This window comes from Daucus carota, chromosome 4 (assembly GCF_001625215.2).
Source record: "Daucus carota subsp. sativus chromosome 4, DH1 v3.0, whole genome shotgun sequence".
NCBI lineage: Eukaryota > Viridiplantae > Streptophyta > Magnoliopsida > Apiales > Apiaceae > Daucus > Daucus carota.
The window spans coordinates 28,365,241-28,387,528 of NC_030384.2; the positions used below are offsets into that span (position 1 = coordinate 28,365,241).

A 22,288-nucleotide genomic window follows, 5' to 3' on the forward strand; every position below is an offset into this window, starting at 1 on the left:
AGATTTATGTATGAAATCGTTAAAAAGATAGAAATAATGTGTTAAATATTTTTGAATATAGAAAATTAATTTAGTTGTTATAAATTAGAAAAATGATATAAATTATATTCTTTATTTAAAAAATTCCTATAATTTTTAAATACAAAATATTTTTTTTAAAATATAAATAAATTATATTATTATAAACATAATATATTTGAATCTTTTAAAATTATATAATACTGTGAAAAACAGATTTAAAATTTGTCATATAATTTTTCATTCCGTTTCCTGATCAAAACCAAACAAGTAAAACAATTCAGGATCATTCCTTTCATTTCTTCACGTTTCCCTTTTTACACATTTCATTCTGTTTCTCTGAAGCGAACCAAACACCCCCTTAATCTATCATGTTACCTGAGTTGGGCTTAGTGTAATACAATGTTTTTTGTAGTCCTTCTAGACCAATGATAGACGTTTGAAAAATAATAAATTAGTTTTTGTTTTCTAGTTTAATACAATCCCGTACACATTGTTCTAGGAGCGTCAATTGAGCAACTATAATCATATAGTAGCATTATCACATATTATCCCACCTATCTCTCTAAACAATGGACAATTACATGTCGATCCTATCACTTTAAAGAGCACTGCATTGCGGGATAATCAGCTTGTACATCAAAGCTCTAACACACTTCTTTTCACTGACTTCAGTCATGTTTAGAGGTTTGTTGTAGAACATATCTTTGTTCTTATCTTCTTCAGTTTTTGACATTTTCGGTCTATCCATATAAGCTACATCAGATTATTCTTGAACTTGATAATTAGGTCTAATCTTGATAAACTAAAATTGAATCTTAGTGGAGCATAGTTTAAAAACAAATACATGTCTGATTATGTTTTGGATAATTTTTTTTTAGGTTAACTAGATCAATGAAGGTGTAACACGATGGAGTTTGTTGACTTGAAGATGGAGAAGAAGAATGATGTCTAGTGATGAACAACGAACGAACATGTGCTAAACAATTGCAAGAAATAGAGTGATATATATGAAGAAAAATGCTATTTACCCTAAAATGTGTTCCCAAATTTTCCCACAAATCTAGTTGACAATGTATGATTGGTTCCACTCACATCAATAATAATGGATCCCTTTGTATGCATATAAATCACCCAATTAAAACTAGTCATATGTCTGCCACATCATTCAGGAAAAAAAAATATGGAATAGTATTTGGGGTACGTAGCATTACTTATATATGAAACACAAAACATAACTGATGCCTTTTATTGTAGTTGCTGCTTTAACTGCTCCAAAAGAAAATAACCACCGTATATTTTACAATACTGTATATCTAACATGCAGCTTCTAAACATATTAACGTTGGATTTAAAACAATGAATCAATAAAATGTTGGTCTACAATGATGTAATAATAGATATTTGCATGAGTTGCTTTTACTCATCTTTAATAATAATAACATTTAATAATTTAATGTCTTTAAACGCTACATGCACTTGGCCGAATTTAATTAATATTAAAGTTTGGCACGACTTATTCAATAAATCAAATAAACAATTTTAATGGGAGCTCGCGAAGCGCATGCATAATTCCCTAGTATTAGCTAATAGATAAACATACTCAAAATTCACGGTTGTTGCATCAATAAATATATTTATATTAATATATTAATCGGATGAGAAAAGAAAACTTGGAAATGAAAGGGTGATTCATCAAAAGATTATAAAAGTTTGGGTTTAGCAAATAAATATAAAGATTGATTTGCGTGGGAATTCAAGGAAGAAGAGTTCGAAGAAAAGAAGTTAGGAACAGATAAAAAAGGAGATAAATTAAAAAATATTTAATTAAGGATCAAATCTATTATATTTTATTAATAAAAAATATTATATGTGAAAAATCAAATGTATAAGAGTACCACGAATGAAAGCAAAAAATGTGATTACCAATCATACACCTATACCTTAGAGAATATCCGTTGTACTGCACTGTATAAAATTGTTTGTGTAGACAATTAAATCGAAAAATGTAATTAGTCTTGCAACGGGGAGAAGAGGTCCTGAATATTATAATTTAAAGTTGAAATGTCTTCTGTCAAAAAAAAAAAAAAAAGTTGAAATGTCTTGAATATTATATTCGGGGATGCCATATCAAGTGGTTGTATTCAACTCAGATTTTAATGAATTGTTTCTATAATATGGATTTTAATGAATTCTATCTGATTTTGATTTTGTGCGGATTCTTAATTTAATGGATTTTAAACACATACCAATTGAATACCAATAAATTTTAATGGATTTTAAATGATACCAATTGAATACCATCAATTTTAAAGCATTATATCATAATTGAATAACACCAGACTTTGTAGTATAATTTAAAATCCTAAATGAATAACTCAAGATTCTGATACATTTTTTAAAATCCAAATTGAATACTCTCGGATTTCATGAATGAAAAAAAATTCTTTAGAATCCAATTTCAATACACCCCGTGAAACCCTACATTATGTAGCGTCAATGTTTATATATAACAATAAAATACTACACGATATAGCGTTTAAGGGGTATTTTGCGTGAGTACTGTTTTGTTTGGACTTCCAATACTAGATAAAGTTAGTAACCTTACATTATATCATTACATCGTTTAGTGTTAGGTCCTGTTTAGGAATTAGCGATTAGCTGTTAGCAGATTGAATTAAATGTTTTGACTATCTAATTGAAATAGATGTTTTAAATAATAGATTGAATTAGCGATTTCTTGTAAAACTATTTGGTAAATAACTCATTGATTAGTTTTTTCAGACAAAAACCAAAATCTCTAACCCAAAAAACAAAAACCTCACTCGAAGTAGTTTTTTCAAAATTAGCTTTTTGGATCCAAGTCTCCATTTCAATCTGGAATAATCAAACCTATAAAACACCTCAAAACTCTAATTTTGCCTAAAACCTAGGATCTTATCGTTTCTAGGATTTGCAGGTGTTTTCTTATGTGCTTGGACTTTAAAAAAATGATATCCGATATTCTCTCTTTAAAAATATTAGAAATGGTAAAAAATATAACATTTTAAGTTAGAATTCTTTCAAAAAAAAAAAAACATTTTAAGTTAGAATTTAGAAAGGGACAACAACCTGCTACTGTTTTCTCAGAACGGGTGAGAGTTTCTCGTACAAGACTAGGGCTGAGCATTCGGTCGGTTCGGTCCAGAACCGGACCGGACCGAACGGACCGAGGACCGAATTTTGAAAATTTTCTGGACCGGACCGGACCGAAGTTTGCATATGGACCGAACCGGGACCGAACCGAAATAATTCGGTCGGTCCGGTCCGGTCCGCTAGAACCGAATTTTAAAAAAAATAAAATTAATCTGTATTTACAAAGAAAATCAGCAAGCATGATAAACGAGAAAAAAGATAGTACCACCAATCCACATCCATCACAGATAATTTAGAGAGCTAACATTCAAAGCACAACTCCAAAATAGCCATAAGTTTACAAATTTTAAAAGCCACAACAGTAGTCTCAAGTCTTCTGGTTCAAAAATAGATTAGGTATAGAGAGTCTCGACAGTCGAAGTGAATATAGTGTATAGATATTAGATAGTATAATTATAATATGTTATTTAAAATATAAAATAAAAATATTATTTATATTATATATAAAAGTTCGGTCCATTCGGTCCAGGACCGAAATTTTTCGATGGGGACCGGACCGGACCGTATTTTATTTCGGTCCGGACCGAAATACCCGAACGGACCGAACTTTCAGAAAATTAGGACCGAACCGGACCGAAATTATTCGGTCCGGTCCAGTTTTTCGGTTTCGGTTCGGTTCTGCTCAGCCCTATACAAGACTACAAGTTCACGGATCCGACCCGAGAAACGTTCGAAAGTCCAACCGCAACCGCAATCTAACAGACCCGCTTCACGCTCCAGTTCTGAATTCTATTTTCGTCTCTCTGCACACACAATAATCCCATGAGAGCTTTATAAATCCCTAAAACTAGGGTTTCTACAACCTCCGATGGTAGCGATTATGTCGGCCAAACTGCGCGAAAAAGTCGCCGGATTTCTCGCTGCCGCCAAGTCAGCGCGGAGCCTCAATTCCAAGCTCCAATCCTTACAGCACCTCAAACAAATCTTCTCCGACGATGCGGACACTGATTTGTTATCGGAGTTTCTCCCGGCTCTTCTCGAATTCCATTCCGACTCGTCGAGTCCGGTTCGCAAGCTTGTTATTGAGTAGGTTATCATTAACTGATTGTGCTTTATTCATTTCGGAATGTGCTTGTAATGCAGTGGTGTAGTTGTGCTATATTGTACTGTAATGGTTTGTGTATAGTTGCGTTTTAGTGATAACAGTTTTGGCCTTAAAACGCGTAAGAACAATGAGCTCCAACTGGACACCTGAGCACGAGCCTGCATGGATGTTAGTTTGTTATGTGTATGTTTTATCAAAACTAATTGTTAGATGATCGTTTTGTAAAATGCTTCTAATGTAATGTAATGTTTCATCAATATAATGATTCATTATTCCGTTTGAAATATGCTTGTAATGTAATGTAATGTTATGCCTATGTCTCAGTAATTTAAATTCAGTATATATAAAGTATGTTCCAGAATTCTGAATATCTATAATTCATTGTTGGTTTATATCAGTGCATATATTTATTTATTCAATTTGCATTAGTGCTAAAAGGAATGGTAACTGTAAGTATATATAATTTATATTATTGAAAAGAGAAAGAAAGCTTGTGGTGTGAATTGATTATTCACTAGGTTTAGTTTTTTGAAAGAGGTACCAAGTTATTCCATGTAAGAGATACCTTTCTCTTATTCCTTTGAGCTATATCCTACTGGTCAGTGCTTACATCTGGTGGGGGTATTTCTGGTTGGAACTCGTTATCGAGCTTGTATGCAAGTATAAAACTTTATCCAAGGCTTAAATTAATGCAGAGAACTTAATCGAAGTTTGGTTCTTTTTTCAAGACTCGAGAAACTAGGTTTGGCTGCTTTATCGACTACTCTTTAAATGTAGGATTGTCGGTGGTGTTGGATTGAAGCATGTGGAATTCTTACCTGATATCGTGCCTGTGTTGATCGCTGCTCTGCAAGATAGTACACCAGCTGTTGCTCGACAATCTGGTACATGCGGGATGGATTTGTTCCGAAGCACACTTGTCAAAATCGCAATCCAGGTAAGTAGGCATCTAATGTGATGCAATTTTCTCAACAATTTATTTTTCTGTATACATATATGCAAGGAAATGATGGAAATGTCAATTGGCTTTGGTGTTTTGGTCATAAGGGGCATCTGAGTAAAAATTAAAAAAACGGTCATCTTGATATGAAGTTCTTGGTTTTGACCCAATCAAAGCTTTGTCTTACAATTTTTGTGAGAAATAGCACGATTGAATATATAGTCTTTAGAATTAGTCAAAAAATATTCCTAAAATTTTTGAGCACATTGGGAAGTTTCTTCCAATATGGAAACACATAACTAAATCACCCGTATTCTATAGTTCAGATGATAATTGAATATTGGGTTCTTTTGAATAACTCCGTCCTTTGCACATGTTGTCCAAAGGATGCAGCTTTATTGCAGGTCTTGGTATATTTGAGACTTTAATACTATAAACACTTGTTATAAGTACATTTAAATTAGCGATTTAGGGTTTTGGTTTCCTAGTTTACTTACAGGGATCGAAGTTCATACCACTGATAAATGCTTTACTAATAATTGTATTATGCTAATGCTTCGTCACGTCTCTATTAGAGCTTGGCACCGTAACTATATATAGTTAAATTGTATTACACCATAATTCCATCATTCCTCTATTAGTCTTTGGAATCTCAAATATAATCACTGGTCCACGTAAAGATTAATATATTACATGCTGATATTTTCAGGGTATTTACTCTAGTGAGTTGGATGATTCACTTAAATTGTCATGGGTTTGGATGTTGAAGTTTAAGGATGAGATGTATTCTCTAGCTTTTAAGGTAAGCAGCCACATATTTAATGAAGTCTAAATAAGGAGATTGTAAATGTCTGACTGTTTGCAAAATGTTTGCAAGCCTGGAAGTGATGGAAGAAGGTTGGTTGCACTTAAATTTGTGGCAGCAACTATACTGCTCTATACTCCTGATCCTAGTGGTTCTTCTGAACCACCGAGTAATCACAGCTATGAAGGTAGTTTTTTGACTGTTATACTTTGTATATGCATAATATATTGTTGAAAATCATCAAGCGCAACTTCTTAGGTGTATTTCTAAAATTGGATTTTGACATTAAGATGTTCATTTCTGCTCATCTGTTTGTAGAGAAGTTTGATGGATTCAATATGGCATGGCTTCGCGGGGGGCATCCTGTTCTAAATGTTGGAGATTCATCAATGGAAGCCAGTAAAAGTTTGGGTCTGTTACTTGATCAGCTACGATATTCAAAAGGAAAATCACTCAATAACTCTGCAATGATCGTCCTTATTAACAGGTTTGTTTTTCTTCATACCTCTGTACATACGTGACTTCGTTCAGTACTGCCTTGCAAGAGTGGGGTAACCTATTACAATGTTCACACGGGTAGGAGCTTTTACAGCCAGAGGAAAACTGGCATCTGCGCTGGGTGTTTGGCTGTAGAATACTTCCTTTCTGACGTGCAGATCGATCAGGTGCTGCCGCAGTCTAGCTAAACACGGCCTTGTTCCTTCTCATCTGTAGGAAAGTGAATCTCTCCGACGAGTTGATATATGATAGAATCATAATCAATCGAAAATCTAGCAAGAATTTCGCCACCCTTTATTCATGTATTATTTTTTTGTAGGTATCTTGGTTTTCAGCCTTTTTCCACTCAAAGTAATGGTCTGGCTCCTGTCATTGTAGTTTAAACTCCAAATAATACTTGGCCAATGTACGATCTCTTGAGTTCGAGTAGAGGTGGCAAAATGTGGTTTTGGTTTGGTTTTGGTTCTTATAAAATGGATTTAGTTTGGATAAATGAACCAAAGCCATTTCCAAACCACATATTAATAAATGTAGTTATGGTTTTAGTTTGAATTATGGGTAACTAGTTTAGTAAGTAAAAATAAGTATTATATAATGAACAAAAATTAATACTCTCAAGTGACAATATAATGAATACTAAATATAACAATAGTGTGTGTGAGTGTGTGAGTTGATGTAGTGGTTCAAGCTCTTCGCTTCTCCAAGTAAGGTCATGAGTTCGAATCATGGGATGTGCATGTGTGATAATTAGCAAAACGAAAGAAAGAAAAGAAAAAGAACATAATAGTGTGTGTGGAGAGTTATAAGAAATCTTAAAAGTGAGACCAAATGTGGTTAGATCCATATTTTGTGAGAAATGTGAGACTAGAAACTAAACCAAATCCATTTTTCTAAATGTGATTTCAAATGGATCCAAATTCACAATTTTGGTTTGGTTTGGATTGGTTTAATGGTTTTGCAACCATATTGCCACCTCTAAGTTCGAGTAGTCCATTATTTTTGCTTCACCTCAATTCTAGGTGATTGATTTTTCGAAGAAACTCCTGCGAATATGAGACTCTATGTAGTGAGTCAAACAACATGACCCGGCCAGGGCGTTTACCCAATTGATATATTTCATCATTCTATGGGATTTATACGCCAGTCTGCAAGAATCTGATCATTGTAAAGTAATTCCTCATCTTATAGATTTTAAAGCCAGCTGGCAAGAATCCGATCATACCAGAAAATTCTGTGTCAAATTTGGGTAAGAAAGTCAATCCAGGCTCGCTACTAGTAAGACTAGTACAATAACCTGATTGTCTAAAGCCTCTGATATTATGAATAATTTTGAGGCCAAAAAGAATTTATTCAAAGCAAGATACTATAGTCTCAACTAAGTCGGCGCACTCTAATCAGTGACATGGGAGAAGAAATTTAAGGCGAACTGTTTATACAGGAAGCATGAGTGAGGGTGCCACTGTGGGGGTTTGCACTTCAGGGATAGGAAAATCGGGAAAATCTAAAAAGATGGGGATTCAGGTGCAGGGGGTTTAGGCACATATTAAAATATTAAAAATATATTTTACTTGTACATATCAAGAGCTACTCATATATTTGAAGTGAATAGTTAAATAATAAGGTTATTATCCTTGATAATTTATATAATAATTACTTAATAATACAATTGGTGCATTATGAAGTAGTTAAGTGATTAAGTAATCAACTACATTAATTAATTAATTAATTGAAAAGAATCCCGCACCCCTAATATATATAGCTGATCATGTAATCAACTAACTAATTATGTAATTAATTAACAACCAATATATATACCTGCTTGCTGCTGCATATATTTTGTAGTATTGCAGTAGAATCTAAGCTCTCTTAATTAGAAGATACATCTTTCTCGCTAAGGTTGCTATGCTAACATGATCTAATGTTAATGTCATGGCTTTATGTAATGCATGATGTCAAGCGCTGTGTTACTTAATAAAACTATTGAATTTATGATGGGGAATAACACTATAATATCATTGTTGGAATATTATTGTGTTTGATTATCAATATTTGATTGGTAAATATCTTTTGTTTAAATTGATAATGCTTGTTGCATGAGCAGTAACTGTGACCTGTTTTGATGGCCAACTAATGTAGATCATTTTTAATAGTCTGTCAGAAATTGCAAGGAAAAGGCCTGCTCTCTATGGTCGTATTATGCCAGTTTTACTTGCCTTAGATCCTTCGAGCTCTGCTAATAAAGGGATGCATGTCTTGGGCGCACATTATCCTTTGAAGAATGCCTTCTTTGCCTGCTTAAAGTGCTCACATCCTGGTGCTGCGCCGGTATATATTTATATATATGTTCTACATGTATATAAGTCTTCGATTATAACCTTTTTCTGATTTGAGCTATGATATCATCACATTAAGCGTGATGTATATTGGGATTAAAGAGTTAAAACTGACATGCTATATTATAAATTCCTTTTTATTTTATTTATTTTGCATGCCTAAAGTAATCTTTACATGTATTTATCAAACTTATCGAAGCTAGAATGCTAGATGCCATTAACGTATCTGTAGAATTGGAGTTGGATGAAGAGATATGCCAGACAGAAATATTATATTCTTTGTATTATTTTGAAGCTTATATGCTCTTTTTGAAAAGTTTGGTCTTTTTGATTTTTTTCACCACTGGAACAATTTTTTGGGTCTTTGTCCATTTAAACTTTTGGTAAATTGCCAGGCTTTACCTAGTTAAAGATAGGTTGTTACTCTGTAATAAGTATCTAATTATGTATGCAGGACTTGGCATCTTTAATAATATAGTACTGTGCATTGTATATCTTGTTGTTCTTTAATATATAGAACTTTATGAACCTTCTGGTCTATGCAGTGGCGGGATAGGTTAGTTGGTGCACTTAGAGAAATGAGAGCAGGAGATATGGCTGAAGAAGCCCTGCATGAACTGTGCCAGGTAAATGGCAATGTAGGTTATAAGAACAAAGCGCCTGATGAGGTAATGTGTGTGCGAAAAGCACACATGTAACTAACTGCAGTTATACGTGCGACTGTGTGAGCACCTTTTTTACGTATAATGACATTGTTGTGTTTTTAGGAGGAAAAACCGTCTTTGGATCCAGTTGATGCTATGGATACTGATATAAGAAGAAAAAGGTCAGGGACACCGGATGCCAGCGATTTGGCAGCGGAGGATGATATATCTGGAAAGCGTGCAAGGCAAACACCAGAAGCAAGTATTGATCAATGTAAATCGTCTTCCAGTGCAGTATCTACATCTAGAGGTGATGGGGATAATGGTCCTGTGCAGCAACTGGTTTCTATGTTTGCTGCATTAGTCGCACAGGGTGAAAAAGCCGTGGGATCCTTGCAAATCCTTATATCTAGTATCTCTGCTGATTTGCTTGCCGAAGTAGTTATGGCCAATATGCGACATCTTCCATCAGTTCGTCCTAAAGATGAAGAGCTGGAATTGGACAAGGAATTACACACAACTTATGGGTCAAAGGATTCTCAATTTAAACAACTATCATCGTTTTTAAGAGACATTCTATCTCCGTCTAGCCCTTCCCCAATATTAGATGCTCGTCCATCTGCATCTAACAATTTAGAGGTGAGTTGTGTTTCCATTCAGTACTTTGTCGTTGGTGATTTGCTTTGTTGAATGTACTTGCTAAGTTTAACTTTCTTTCTTGGTTTGGTTCCTCATCTGATGTTTAATTAAATAAATAAATGTCTTACATACTAAACTGTACAATTCTACCCGAACTGCAGAATCCTAAACTGGAGGAACAGGAGGTGATGACTCCTATTTATAATGATGTAGGAGGTCCCCTGATTACTGAAACCGCAGTAGTAACGGTGCCTACTGATATACCCATTTCCTCTTCTGAAGGTGTTCCATCAGTAAATGATGTTAGTTTAGCTATTGCACCTGAAGTTCCTGACATTGGGTTTCCTGAGAATGGGATACCAGGTCTGGAATCATCTGTTCACTCCTATGGTTTACCAGAGACATTGGCTGTTTCGTCTGTGGTCGGAACTGATTTAGAAGATGCTAGTCAAGACCAAGCGATTAGTTTGGGCAGGTCATCACAAGAGAGGATTCCATCAATATCAACTGATAGGTCCGAGGAGCTTAGCCCAAAAGCAGTTTGCACGGATGCAACCAGCATAAACTCCTCAACAGCAACTTCCCTCAGATTACCTTCTCAATTGGTGCTACCAAAGATGTCAGCACCAGTTATCAGTCTTGATGGGGAACAGATGGATAACATACAAAAGATGTCTTTTATGCGCATTGTCGAGGCTTATAAGCACATAGCAGTTGCTGGGGGTTCGCAAGTCCGGTTTTCCCTACTTGCCTATTTAGGAGTTGCGGTATGGTCCAATTTATTATGAACATTAATCAGTTGTAGCACTAGGTTTTGCAATACCTTTTGTATTGGGTAACTGAATTCTCAACATATTTTGGACTGAGTTTATACTGCAGTGAAGGCCCTTAAAGCTTTAAAGTGTATTTAGATAAAAAAATTGTATGCATATATATTTACATATATTGCTTTTAAGATGCATTCTTGAACGTTCATTGTATGTTTAGAAAATGTTTTTCAGTTTGTTTGACACTTCGTTTGCCCATTTGCAGCTTCCCTTGGACGTGGACCCTTGGAAGATGGTTGAAACTCATGTTCTGTCAGATTATATGAGCCATCAGGTAAAAATTCTGGTACTTCAGCTTATGAATTTCTGTAAATGACTTGGGGCTGTTTAATAAAACTCAAACTGAAAATACTTATTGATTAAACAAAATGAATGGAATAGCATTTCTAATTGAAAAAATTACTGATTAAAAAAATGGCATTTGATACTCTCCCGTTCAAATATTTTTAATTACCTGAACTTGACAATTTTGCCCTTGAATATATATATGTAGAGTCTTACTATACTAGAAACCAAATTAGCCTATAAAGTAGTCTCAATTTGACTTTTTTATCACTGTTTTTAACCGCAGAAATCACCCGTTTGTAGTCACCAATCAATATTTTGTATATAACAAATCTCACAAATATGAATACATATATACAATGTATATCATCTTCTTCACTCGAAATACATCCGATTATTATGACTACATAACTTTTAAATTGAATAATATTAATAATCTTGATAAGCAATAATTTCATATTGTTAAGCACTGGTAGTCTAGGGTGACAGGCCTATGTAGTCACACAAAAGATTTAGGGTTGAAGCTTCCTGTGATAAGAAACTGCGGAAAGTTGGTTGCATCAATCGCTTGTTAGGGACCTGGACCACAATGTCTTTTTGGTTTTTTTTCCTGGGCTTTGCAGCTGAACTTCTTACTGTATGAGGGTGGTGACAATGTATATCTTTTACTTTGAAAACTTTGTAAAATACTCCCTCTGTCCCATCCAATTCTTATCATTTGAAATGGAATGCTCGACACGCATTTTAAGGCTCATAAAAAATATAGCTTCATAACTTATTTTTAAATTTTTTTTTTTCTGAATAAAAGTTTAGGCATTAAATTTTTATTCAGAAAATAAAAATTTTCAAAATAAGTTATAAAACTATATTTTTTATGAGTATTAAAATGCGTGTCGAACACTCCCCTCCAAATGATAAGAATTGGAGGGGACGGAGGGAGTAGCTGTTTATCTTTCCTGCACATTTTCCAGATTTTTTCAGTTCATTACTATTTTTGCATCAACTATCATGTTGAAAAAAAGATTATTTCTTGGTGTGAAAAATAAAATGGTCTTGCTAGTGCTAGCAATATGCTAATTTTTTGCCCCCATTCAAGATGATAACTTTTGATCTTTTGCAGGGACATGAGTTGACATTGCGTGTACTCTACAAGTTATTTGGTGAGGCCGAAGCAAATGCTGACTTCCTTTATTCAACAAATGCTACATCTGTATATGAGATGTTTCTTTTAAAAGTGGTGCGTAGATCTACCTTAATTTAGTCTGTCATTAACCTGGACTGCAACTGCCTAAAACAGTTCTGCATGCAGGCAGAAACACTCCGAGATGCTTTTCCAGCTTCTGACAAATCCTTGAGTAGATTGCTTGGCGAGGTTCCTTATCTGCCAAAATCAATACTGAAGTTGCTGGAATGCTTGTGCTGTCCTGGAAACAATGATAAAGATGAGAAGGCTGTACACAGTGGCGATCGTGTTACTCAAGGTCTTAGCACTGTATGGAGCTTAATATTGCTGAGACCACCCACTCGAGATGTGTGTTTAAAAATTGCTTTACAGGTATGCATATGCAAAAATCGAACTCCAAAAAGCATTATAGTAGAATAGGATAATTGTAAGAAGATTCGCCAGACATGTGCCCCCATGAGTACGTCATTATGATTGTTCTTTTATTTTAAATTATTTTCATAGTTGAACGTAGTTACATAATATTCCTTTGTCTGGCTGCTGTTAATCCTTGAAGTTTTTTGCTTTATCATAGTTCATGTTAATTTAAAATCAAATTTTTATTCGTTTTTGTAACTTTTATTGTTTAGACTTGAGAACACTTTTTTCTTATTGGGATCAGTGGACAAAAAAGACCAAATGTTCAGCAGTTTATATGTAGCTTGTATGTGTTTGAATATATTTTTCCTATCTCGAGCTGAGTTTCTTGACATTGATTGCTGAATTTCAAAGAGTGCAGTTCATCATTTGGAAGAAGTGCGTATGAAGGCAATACGTCTAGTATGTATTTAACCCTATCTTTTTAGCCTGACTAGAAGTGATATTTATGTCTTTTGATTTATTTGGGGATGTTCAAAATTTTCAGGTGGCTAACAAGCTTTATCCCATATCATCTCTCACTCAAAATATTGAAGATTATGCCAAGGAAATGTTGATCTCTGTAACTAGTACTGACAAAACAAATGCTGTAGGTCTTAATCTTGAATCACAAAAGGTGCGTTGCTTGATTTTTCGGTGATTGATGATTTTGTAAAATCTGGATAAGCATGAAGCCTGTTTTATGTAGTTAAGTAGATATGCTCTTGCAGTTAATCGGGCCATGTTTTAAGAACTATAAATGGATTAATATTAGTGAAGAGATGTTTTATATCTAAATTATTAATTAATTGATTGCATATAAGTTTGTGGATTTGTGCCTTGACTTTAAGTCTTCAAAAGCGATATTCACGGGGTCATCTCAATTAAAACTTTTTGAATATTTATATTTTAGCAAACATGATAAGTTGATAACTTATTTAAATAAGGGCAGCTGACCAGTTGATACCTTCTCCCCAAGTTTATTGTCTTTTCATCACTATTTGAAGAATGACCTTGTCCGTACTTGGCAGTTGGCAGCCGTGTAGATGTGTGGTAGTTCAACCTGCTAGCATTAAGATTTCTTGGGATAAGGTCCCTTGTGCTTCAAGGCCTGTCCTTTTATCTTCTTATTGCATTTAAATAATTGGGAGGGGGATCACCACAAACTATGAAGAACTTGTTACTTTAGCACTTCCATTCATTAGTTTCTTCTTTGATTAAGGTTCCTGCAGCATTATTTGCTTACATTTATCTCAACATCGGTTCACCTCTATCCCTCCAATATAAATCCTGACCTTGCTGTGTTTCCTTTTATATCTAGTTGCAAAATGATTAAATGTTTTTCTATCTTAAACTATTGATCTATCCAGGAACATCTAAATGCAAGTGTTTCAGAAGGTACTGTCCCTAAAGATGTATCATCTGATGCTCATCAGTTGAACACATGTGAAAGCAGTTCACTGTCTTCAGTTTCCGAAATGCAGCGATGCATGTCTTTGTATTTTGCCCTTTGTACGAAGGTAATGCTTGACTTGATTTCTGCACTTACAAAGGTATCCATGCTAACTTATATCCTTATGTTGAACAGAAGCACTCTCTTTTTCGCGAAGTATTCGTTGTTTACAACAGCATGTCAGATGTGGCAAGACAGGTTTGGTATATAAATTGTAATGAAACTCATTCTGTATTTATTTTAAGACAATAATCTGTAGATATGTGATGCAGGCAGTTCATGGCCAAATCCCAATTCTTGTGCGCACGATTGGCACATCATCTCAGCTTCTTGAAATTATTTCTGATCCACCTACTGGAAGCGTGAACCTTCTTATGCAGGTCTGTAGTGTTATATATTATTGGCAGTTTCACAAAATTTGAAGATATGTCTATACTTTCTATAACATTTCATTGCAACAGGTTTTACAAACATTAACGGATGGAACAGTCCCTTCTCCAGAACTGATTTCTACCATCAGAAAGTTATATGATTCAAATTTGAAGGTACTGTGTACTATTATCAAAACTTGAGCTATATTAAATTGCTAAACAATGTCATTTCGCATTGATTTGTTGCAGGATGCACAAATCCTTATTCCGGTGTTGCCATTCCTTCCAAAACATGAGGTTTGAATTTCTTCCTGTCTCGGTTACATACTTTTATTCATAAAATATTAGTAATAAAGCTCCCATATGTTCCCATTAAGTTCCACCATTAGCTAGGGGCTTATCCAGAAACAAATAGTTAGTGAGGTCAGAAGTGCAAAATACTTAAAGAACCATAGAATTATTACACATATATCACCGTAAGTGGGGTCCACGTCTTGATTAAGTACTCTTGAATTCAACAATATATAATTTCACACTTGTTTATATTTGATTGCATCTTGGAAGTTTAGTTGGATCAACTTCCCCCACTGGCACAACTTTAACTTCTCCCCTTGGTATAGTACATTCTAGTTAGAGATTGGCGCTTATATATCAGTTTCCCTGAAATGTGAAATCAGATTCCAGTTAGAACCACATAATTCTTAGCACGTTAAAGCCAATATATGTTCTTCTGCTGTAAACATACATATTTTTTTTAAAATTACATATATTAAATTTTTCTTATTAAATACAAAATTTTGCATTTAAATGTTTATATACAAATAGGGAAAACAATAAGTTTGTGTATGCTGTGGAAAAAACAACTTGCTATTCTAAAAGGTATAAATTTTAAAAACAAAATATTGTGTTGGGCACCTTGGTTTTTTATGAGGACTGAGGAGTCATTTCATTATACAGATTTGATCACATCATGTGGATCAATTTTGAGTTTTGACCAGCGTAGTACTTGTTATATATTTGTTTTATTGTCTCCCGTCTTATCCTGTTTTAACAATAAATATCCATAATAAAGGCTTTATCAGTCTTGCTTACATTGCTATCTTCTTTCCTGTCAGGTGTTGCTTTTATTTCCACATCTGGTGAATCTTCCTCTGGATAAATTTCAAGGTGTGATTACTCGTACTTTACAGGTAATTTTCTTCAAGCGATCTACTTGAGGTGGTTCTTGTTGACATTATTGTCGAAATCCGATTGTCTTTGCATATATTGATTGGTGTGTCAGTTTTGCCTGGAACCCAATGGGTAAGTTACACCCCTCCAATCTAAACGGATAATTTACACCCCTCTACTCTTAATAGATACTGAAACAGAACATTAGAATATTGACTGGCCTGAAGTTCACTTACTTATAGACTTCAATGAATCCTAACTATACATGTATTTGTTTTAAATTAGCCTCTTTAATAGGTCTATAACTCTTTAGTCCGAGGTACCAACTGTATATGATGCAGTGACTACCCATGTTACCCGGACTCGCTAAAAGTGTCCAACATGGGTACGCGTCCGAGTGTCGGACTCGGCAATATGTGAAAATTTTACATGTTTTTGGTCTAAAATAAGTGTCGGAGTGTCTATACCCATGTCCGAGTGTCGAGTGTCCGACACGGGTACTCGAAGAAAAATGAAGAGTCGGGGTAACATAGGTGACTACTATACCGTGCTTTCTGTGTATACATATATTCTGAACTCATTACCCAGTCTATTCTACTGTATTGCATAGTACTTGCATATATTAGCTGTTATCTCTAACTTGAAATTGATTTTAGAAGTGATAATTCAAGAGTTGAACTGAATTTCCTTATAAGCATATTTGAGTGAGAATGCCTACTTTTCTCTTCCAGGAGGCCGCTTGGCCATTGTTAAAGGTCAGTATAGTTGAGGACTAAACTTGATTTGTTAATGACCAAATATTTTTGATACTTGGACTGCCAGCTAGAATCGAGTCAAAACATAATTATTTAAGTCTGCTGGCATAGGAACTATCTAAGGAATTAGAAAAGTGATCCCCGATTAGAAAGTTTCCTTAATTTGTGTCTTCGTGTATTTATTATCAATTTTTGGGGGAGTACAGGAGTTCTATTCGTTTTTATCTCTACATTTTTTAAAGGCTGCTTATGAATAACTTATTTGGTCTGAGTTCCTGCCTTTGTTTAATGGAATGGATAAGATTTTGAACATTGAGGATTAAATTCAAACTTGAATAAGTAATGCGGGAGTTGACTTATATTACATGCAGTGTGAGCTTAAGATCTATTTCTGACACCCCAAAATCACATGATTGCTAGGCCTTAAATTTCAGTTTATACTATGTGTTGACATATTAGAGTAGCACAAATTCCTACATCTATCGCGTTTACTGCATTAGTGTTTTCAGATCATGTAGTTTATATATCCATAACTACTTCATCCTTCTTGAAAACCCTTAACAAAATTATGTTCGACATGAAAAATTGAATTAATTAGGGATCATCTCAGTCTAGTCCTGTGCTTACTCCTGGTGAAGTTCTAATTGCAATTCACAAAGTTGACCCTGAAAGAGATGGAATTCCCTTGAAGAAGGTACGTTATTTGCTACCCTCTTTCCACCTTTGCCAACTTGTGCAACTAAGAATTTTTGGGGTTTATGCAGGTTACAGATGCTTGCAACGCGTGTTTCGGACAAGGTCAAATATTTACCCAACAAGTCCTTGCAGAAGTTCTGAATCAGTTGGTACTACAAGAATTACTTGAGCTCTATTAGTAGGAAAACTATATCTGTTAATTCGATATTAAAAACTGAGGTTATGCTTGCAGGTTGAGCAGATTCCTCTTCCAATGTTATTTATGCGCACAGTGCTACAAACAATAGGTGCTTACCCGTCACTGGTGAGTTATTTTATAACTTTAGATCACAATATTGATTCCAGTAATTTAGCACTCACTAGATGTCTAGTTCTTACATTATTAGTTTTGTAGAATAATATTACTACTTGGTCAGTTGCCCGACAGTCTGAAATTATACTGACACTTTGGTGTAATCATTGCCATCAACTAATGGGAACACCTCTCTACTATATTTGGTTTCAAAGCCCTTCGGCAATATTTATGTGACTGAATGACAGCTTAGCTGACTTGGTCACTGGTGCAGGTGGACTTTATAATGAATATTCTTTCCCGTCTTGTAAGCAAGCAGGTAACTGTTTATAGTATATATTATGTATATTTAATGCTATATATATTCCATTTAGTAACAAACTACTAATATCGGCTGTTTTGCCAGATATGGAAATACCCAAAGCTGTGGGTAGGATTTTTGAGATGTGCTCTCATGACAAAGCCACAGTCTTTTGGTGTTTTGCTTCAGGTGTGCTCTACTTTTTATGTTCAGCAATCATTTTGTTTTCTAAGCTTTACATGCTTTTATATTCCTATATACTCATCGACATTTATTTGCAATGCGCTTCAAAGGGATTTTGTTTTCTTGTATATTCTGTTTTTTTATTGTGCAGGTACTTCCAGATACTGATATGCACAATTACCTCGAAAAATTAGTTTTTCATACGTCACTCTGATGATATATAATATGAAGCTTAAATTTTTTGTATTGTGATCTGTTGTTCTTTATTGCAGTTACCTCCACCGCAGCTTGAAAATGCTATGAATAAAACGCCGGCACTCAAGGCTCCTCTGGTTGCTCATGCTAGCCAACCAAACATACAGCCTACACTTCCAAGGTCTTTGAAACTGTCAGCTGTTGTGTAATGCATTCATTTATAAGCAAATTCTTTTTCTGATCAATGCAATTATTGTTTTGTGTTCTCAGGTCTGTACTCGTGGTGCTTGGTATTGTATCTGATCCTCAAGCTGCAAGTCCAACGGAAAAAACACAGCCCCAGAGTCCAACGGCAGAAGCACAGCCCTCGGATGCAACGGCAGAAGCACAGCCCTCAGGTGCAACGGAAGAAGCACAGCCCCCAAGTGCAGATGGAAGCGGCTCGGAGGCTGAAAAATCCAAGGAAACATCCACTGTTAGTAATATGTAGGCTGAGCTGGCCTTGGCAACTGCTGTAGCTGGTTTTTCAGGAAAGTTGCCATGTAGGTTCCTTTATTTGAGAATATATACACCACAATATTACAGGTCGACTTTGAGCTCTATAAAAAACAGCCTGTAGCTAGAACAGTGTATTGTGGAATTTATATTATTTATGGATAAATGTTTGAAATGGTCTGTGAAAATAATTTTGACGATTCCAACATTCACTATTAGAATCAGCGAAGTTTATGTTAGATAATTATTTGACGATGGGATTTGCAGGTACACAATATGTTGATGATGCAATGCAAACAAACAAGTTTCCCTCTATTTTAAACTTTTTTCTTTTTTCCACAAAATATAGCTTCATTAAACATTCAAATCTTTTAACAGTACATCAGAGAATTCCGAGCGGGCATTATCCACACTCCAAATACGTTCAGCTATAGTACTATTATGCCTCGCTATTTACTGAGCCTGGCTATAATAAAGGTCATATTCCGAACAACTGACTATCTTTAACAAACCACAAATTATAGTTCTCATATCAACATCAAGTTTGACATTATTGTACAAAGCATGAATTATAGTTCTCATATCAACATGAAGTTTGATATTATTGTACAAAGAATTATGAACTATCTGTATAATAAGCATGGCTGGTTGAATTTTTTCTCACAAGTCATCCCAACTTTAAGTATCCTCTCTTGAGGTTTATCAGACACCTTGTTAATGCTCTGTCTTATATTGTTCTTCAAGAAATTATAATCATAATTTATTATGGTCCTGTTTGGGAATTAGCTGTTAGCGGATTGAATTAGATGTTTTGACTAGCTGATTGAAGTAGATATATTGACTAGCTGATTGAATTAGCAGTAAATAGCTGATTGATTACCTTTTTCTGACACAAATAACAAATCAAAACCTCTAATCAAAAAGCTCCTCAAAGTAATTTTTTCAAAATTAGCATTTTGGATCCAAACTTCTATTTCAATCCGCTAATTACCAAACACTAATATTAACGGATTTTAGTGGTCAAACCTCTAAAACATCTCAAACCTATGATTTTAACCAAAACTTCTAACTTCTAAATTCTAGACAGGGCCTATGACTTTTTTCCAAAAGCTTGGGACTTTGCCTGTAATCACTTCACTCTCTTACCTCTTATAAGTCTCTCTCCGTTGCCTCATTTTCTATTTCATCTTCTCGATTGGCATAAGCATGTTTGGTGGCCCATGTTTTTTGTGCATACATTATACTTAGACATTTCTAATTGGCATGAGCATGTTTGGTGGTCCATGTTTTTTGTGCATACATTGTACTTGGACATTTCTTAAGTCTATATAAACTTGTTTTGACATAACAAAAAACAAAAAATTATATTCCCCTCCCCCTAAAAATTTTGTTATAACACATTCTCTCCGAACCTTACAAATTTTATATGTACTGAAGTCTATGTTTCTTTTCTTTCCTTTTTCCATACCAGTAACTAAATCTTTTGCTGTTAAGCAATCTCTTTGTTACCGTAAGAATGTATACATTCATGACTCAACTACCATAGATTCAATAATAAATTTTATTATTACTATAAAATTTATTATTTGATAATCGAGAATGTTCCTGATATCTCAAATTTGAGAACCAGTCTTTGAGATGCAGTTATAGCAAACCAGTCTTTGATATCTGGAACATTCTCAATCATCCAATAATAAATTTGACTAGGGTGGTATTTTCCTCTGTGAAAATAGTTCATTACAGCCATGAAATATCCGGGCCAAGTTTACATACCAGAAATCAACTATCTGTTAAAGTTTATCTGCGGCATCGTCACTCTTGGATTCAGGGATTGTAGGAAACTAGGCAATGCATCTGGTAATTTTCTTCTTTTATTCTATTAATGTTTCAATTCACATGTTTTATGAGGATTTAACTTTGTACCTGAGTTTAACATTGTTTAATACGTGCAGGTCTACCAGTTGTATCTGTGATGGCTATAACATCGTTATTGATTGATGTCATCATTAGAACTTATGTACTCAAGTAGTACAGAAACCTAATTTTACTAGTGTTGCTTGGGATGTTGAGTTAGTGTTTGCCATATGATCGTATTATACGTCTTTAGACAAGATGGCTCTGATACCATAAAAGACAAGAAACATACAATGGCTGTAAACTTGCTATCTTACTATTAATCAGAATACTCTATACATAGAGTTTACAGAAGAGTGTGATAAGTACAAGAGATGAAGATAACAACAAATAAAACATAGTACACTTAGGTTTCTGTAATATTAAGTGCGGTTCTTTCAAAATTTACAGAGGGAATATACCTACCGCTAGTATTTTCCATGATTAATGTACACATGGAATGATGTGTACCGGAGAAAGTATTACTATGAGTAGCAACACAAGATTTCTGTAGGAACACAAGATTTTTACAGAAAGGGTAGAGGATATTGCACTTAACACAAGATTCAGTAGAATTCCTAGTATTGCAGTGTTCTATTCAGAGCTTGTTCAAAGGGATACCTCCTATCTTGAATCAGTATGTATCAATTGTTCCAGTTCTGGACTCTCTTCTGGTTTTCGTCTCGAACTGTAACTGCCAATAAGAAAAGTTCCGGTGGATGAGCAATTTCTGTTTTGTCCACTTAAACCTAAAGAACTTAAAATGTTTTATTGCATAGTGAGATATGGATATACTGACATAAGCAAGGAAGAGGAGCCACTTGAAAGACTTTTTCTAGAAAGATTAAAGGCCAAGAAGAATTTCTGATGAATGAAAGTAACCGAAATCACCCACAAAGTAGTGAGGCAGATAATAACTATATCTTTGTGCAAATCAAGGAAGATGAAAAAAGAAAATGAGACAATGGAGAGAGACTTAGGGGTGGTAACACATGACACAGAGATGATGGAGGTGGTGGAGAAGGCGTGGCATGCTGGAGTTGTGCCGTAAAATTAATGCTAACTGTAATTTATGATTTCTTAATGACTATAAGACCTCTTTCTAATGGCTGAAAGCCACCCAGTTGTCAGGCCTCTAATTTCCATTTGCATTAGGGGAACAAATGCATAGATTCATCGAGCTTCAGATAATGACCTTCTATTATTATGTGTTGATAGAAACTATAAAAAAGAAGTTGATATAAATTTAACAATTGTGCTCGTTATTCACATGTAACTATCTCCCTCCCTGCATCTGTAGAGATCATGTACTGACGAGGATGATTAAAAAGAATACAGTGAAGCACTCCATAAAAATTGCAGCAAAAATTACAATGCAGTGAGTTTTAAGCTGAGTGTACCATCTGCTAGAGGTACAGTTGTGTATGAAATTACACCTGCCAAGGCTTAGTACATAAAACAATATGAATACCAATCTGCTTTAAGCGTGGGAGATCGACAGTAACAGTAGCAATAAAACAAATCGGGTGCTTATTCGGTACCTGACAAAGTAGAACAGTCCATAACCTTCAAAATTTACTGTATAGATATTGTTCTTATTTCAAGTAATTGTTTCAAGTTGACGCGTCAAGTCTTTTGATTGCTTATTCATAAAAATTTGTTAAATCATACAGATG

General features: G+C 34.6%; 1 protein-coding gene across 3 annotated transcripts; it reads left to right on the forward strand.

Moving 5' to 3' along the window:
• The first annotated feature begins 3,886 nt into the window (after nt 1-3,886).
• Nucleotides 3,887-18,974, forward strand: LOC108218671 (uncharacterized). 3 transcript variants are annotated; one of them, XM_017391717.2, is made up of 27 exons: nt 3,887-4,239; nt 5,036-5,195; nt 5,908-6,000; nt 6,076-6,190; nt 6,322-6,490; nt 8,652-8,826; nt 9,380-9,502; nt 9,602-10,117; nt 10,279-10,884; nt 11,150-11,218; nt 12,350-12,466; nt 12,539-12,784; nt 13,184-13,231; nt 13,317-13,445; nt 14,179-14,328; nt 14,397-14,459; nt 14,534-14,641; nt 14,723-14,806; nt 14,882-14,929; nt 15,748-15,822; nt 17,156-17,251; nt 17,322-17,402; nt 17,486-17,557; nt 17,820-17,864; nt 17,952-18,035; nt 18,302-18,405; nt 18,495-18,974. In XM_017391717.2, exons 1-27 carry the CDS (start codon nt 4,022-4,024, stop codon nt 18,712-18,714), a joined length of 4,014 nt encoding a protein of 1,337 aa, XP_017247206.1. In that variant the 5' UTR covers nt 3,887-4,021; the 3' UTR covers nt 18,715-18,974. The 3 variants fall into 3 exon arrangements, with proteins under 3 accessions (XP_017247206.1, XP_017247207.1, XP_063948830.1); XM_017391718.2 differs by having other exon boundaries at nt 9,380-9,460; XM_064092760.1 differs by lacking the exons at nt 17,952-18,035; nt 18,302-18,405; nt 18,495-18,974 and having other exon boundaries at nt 17,794-17,851.
• Nucleotides 18,975-22,288: the final 3,314 nt, after the last annotated feature.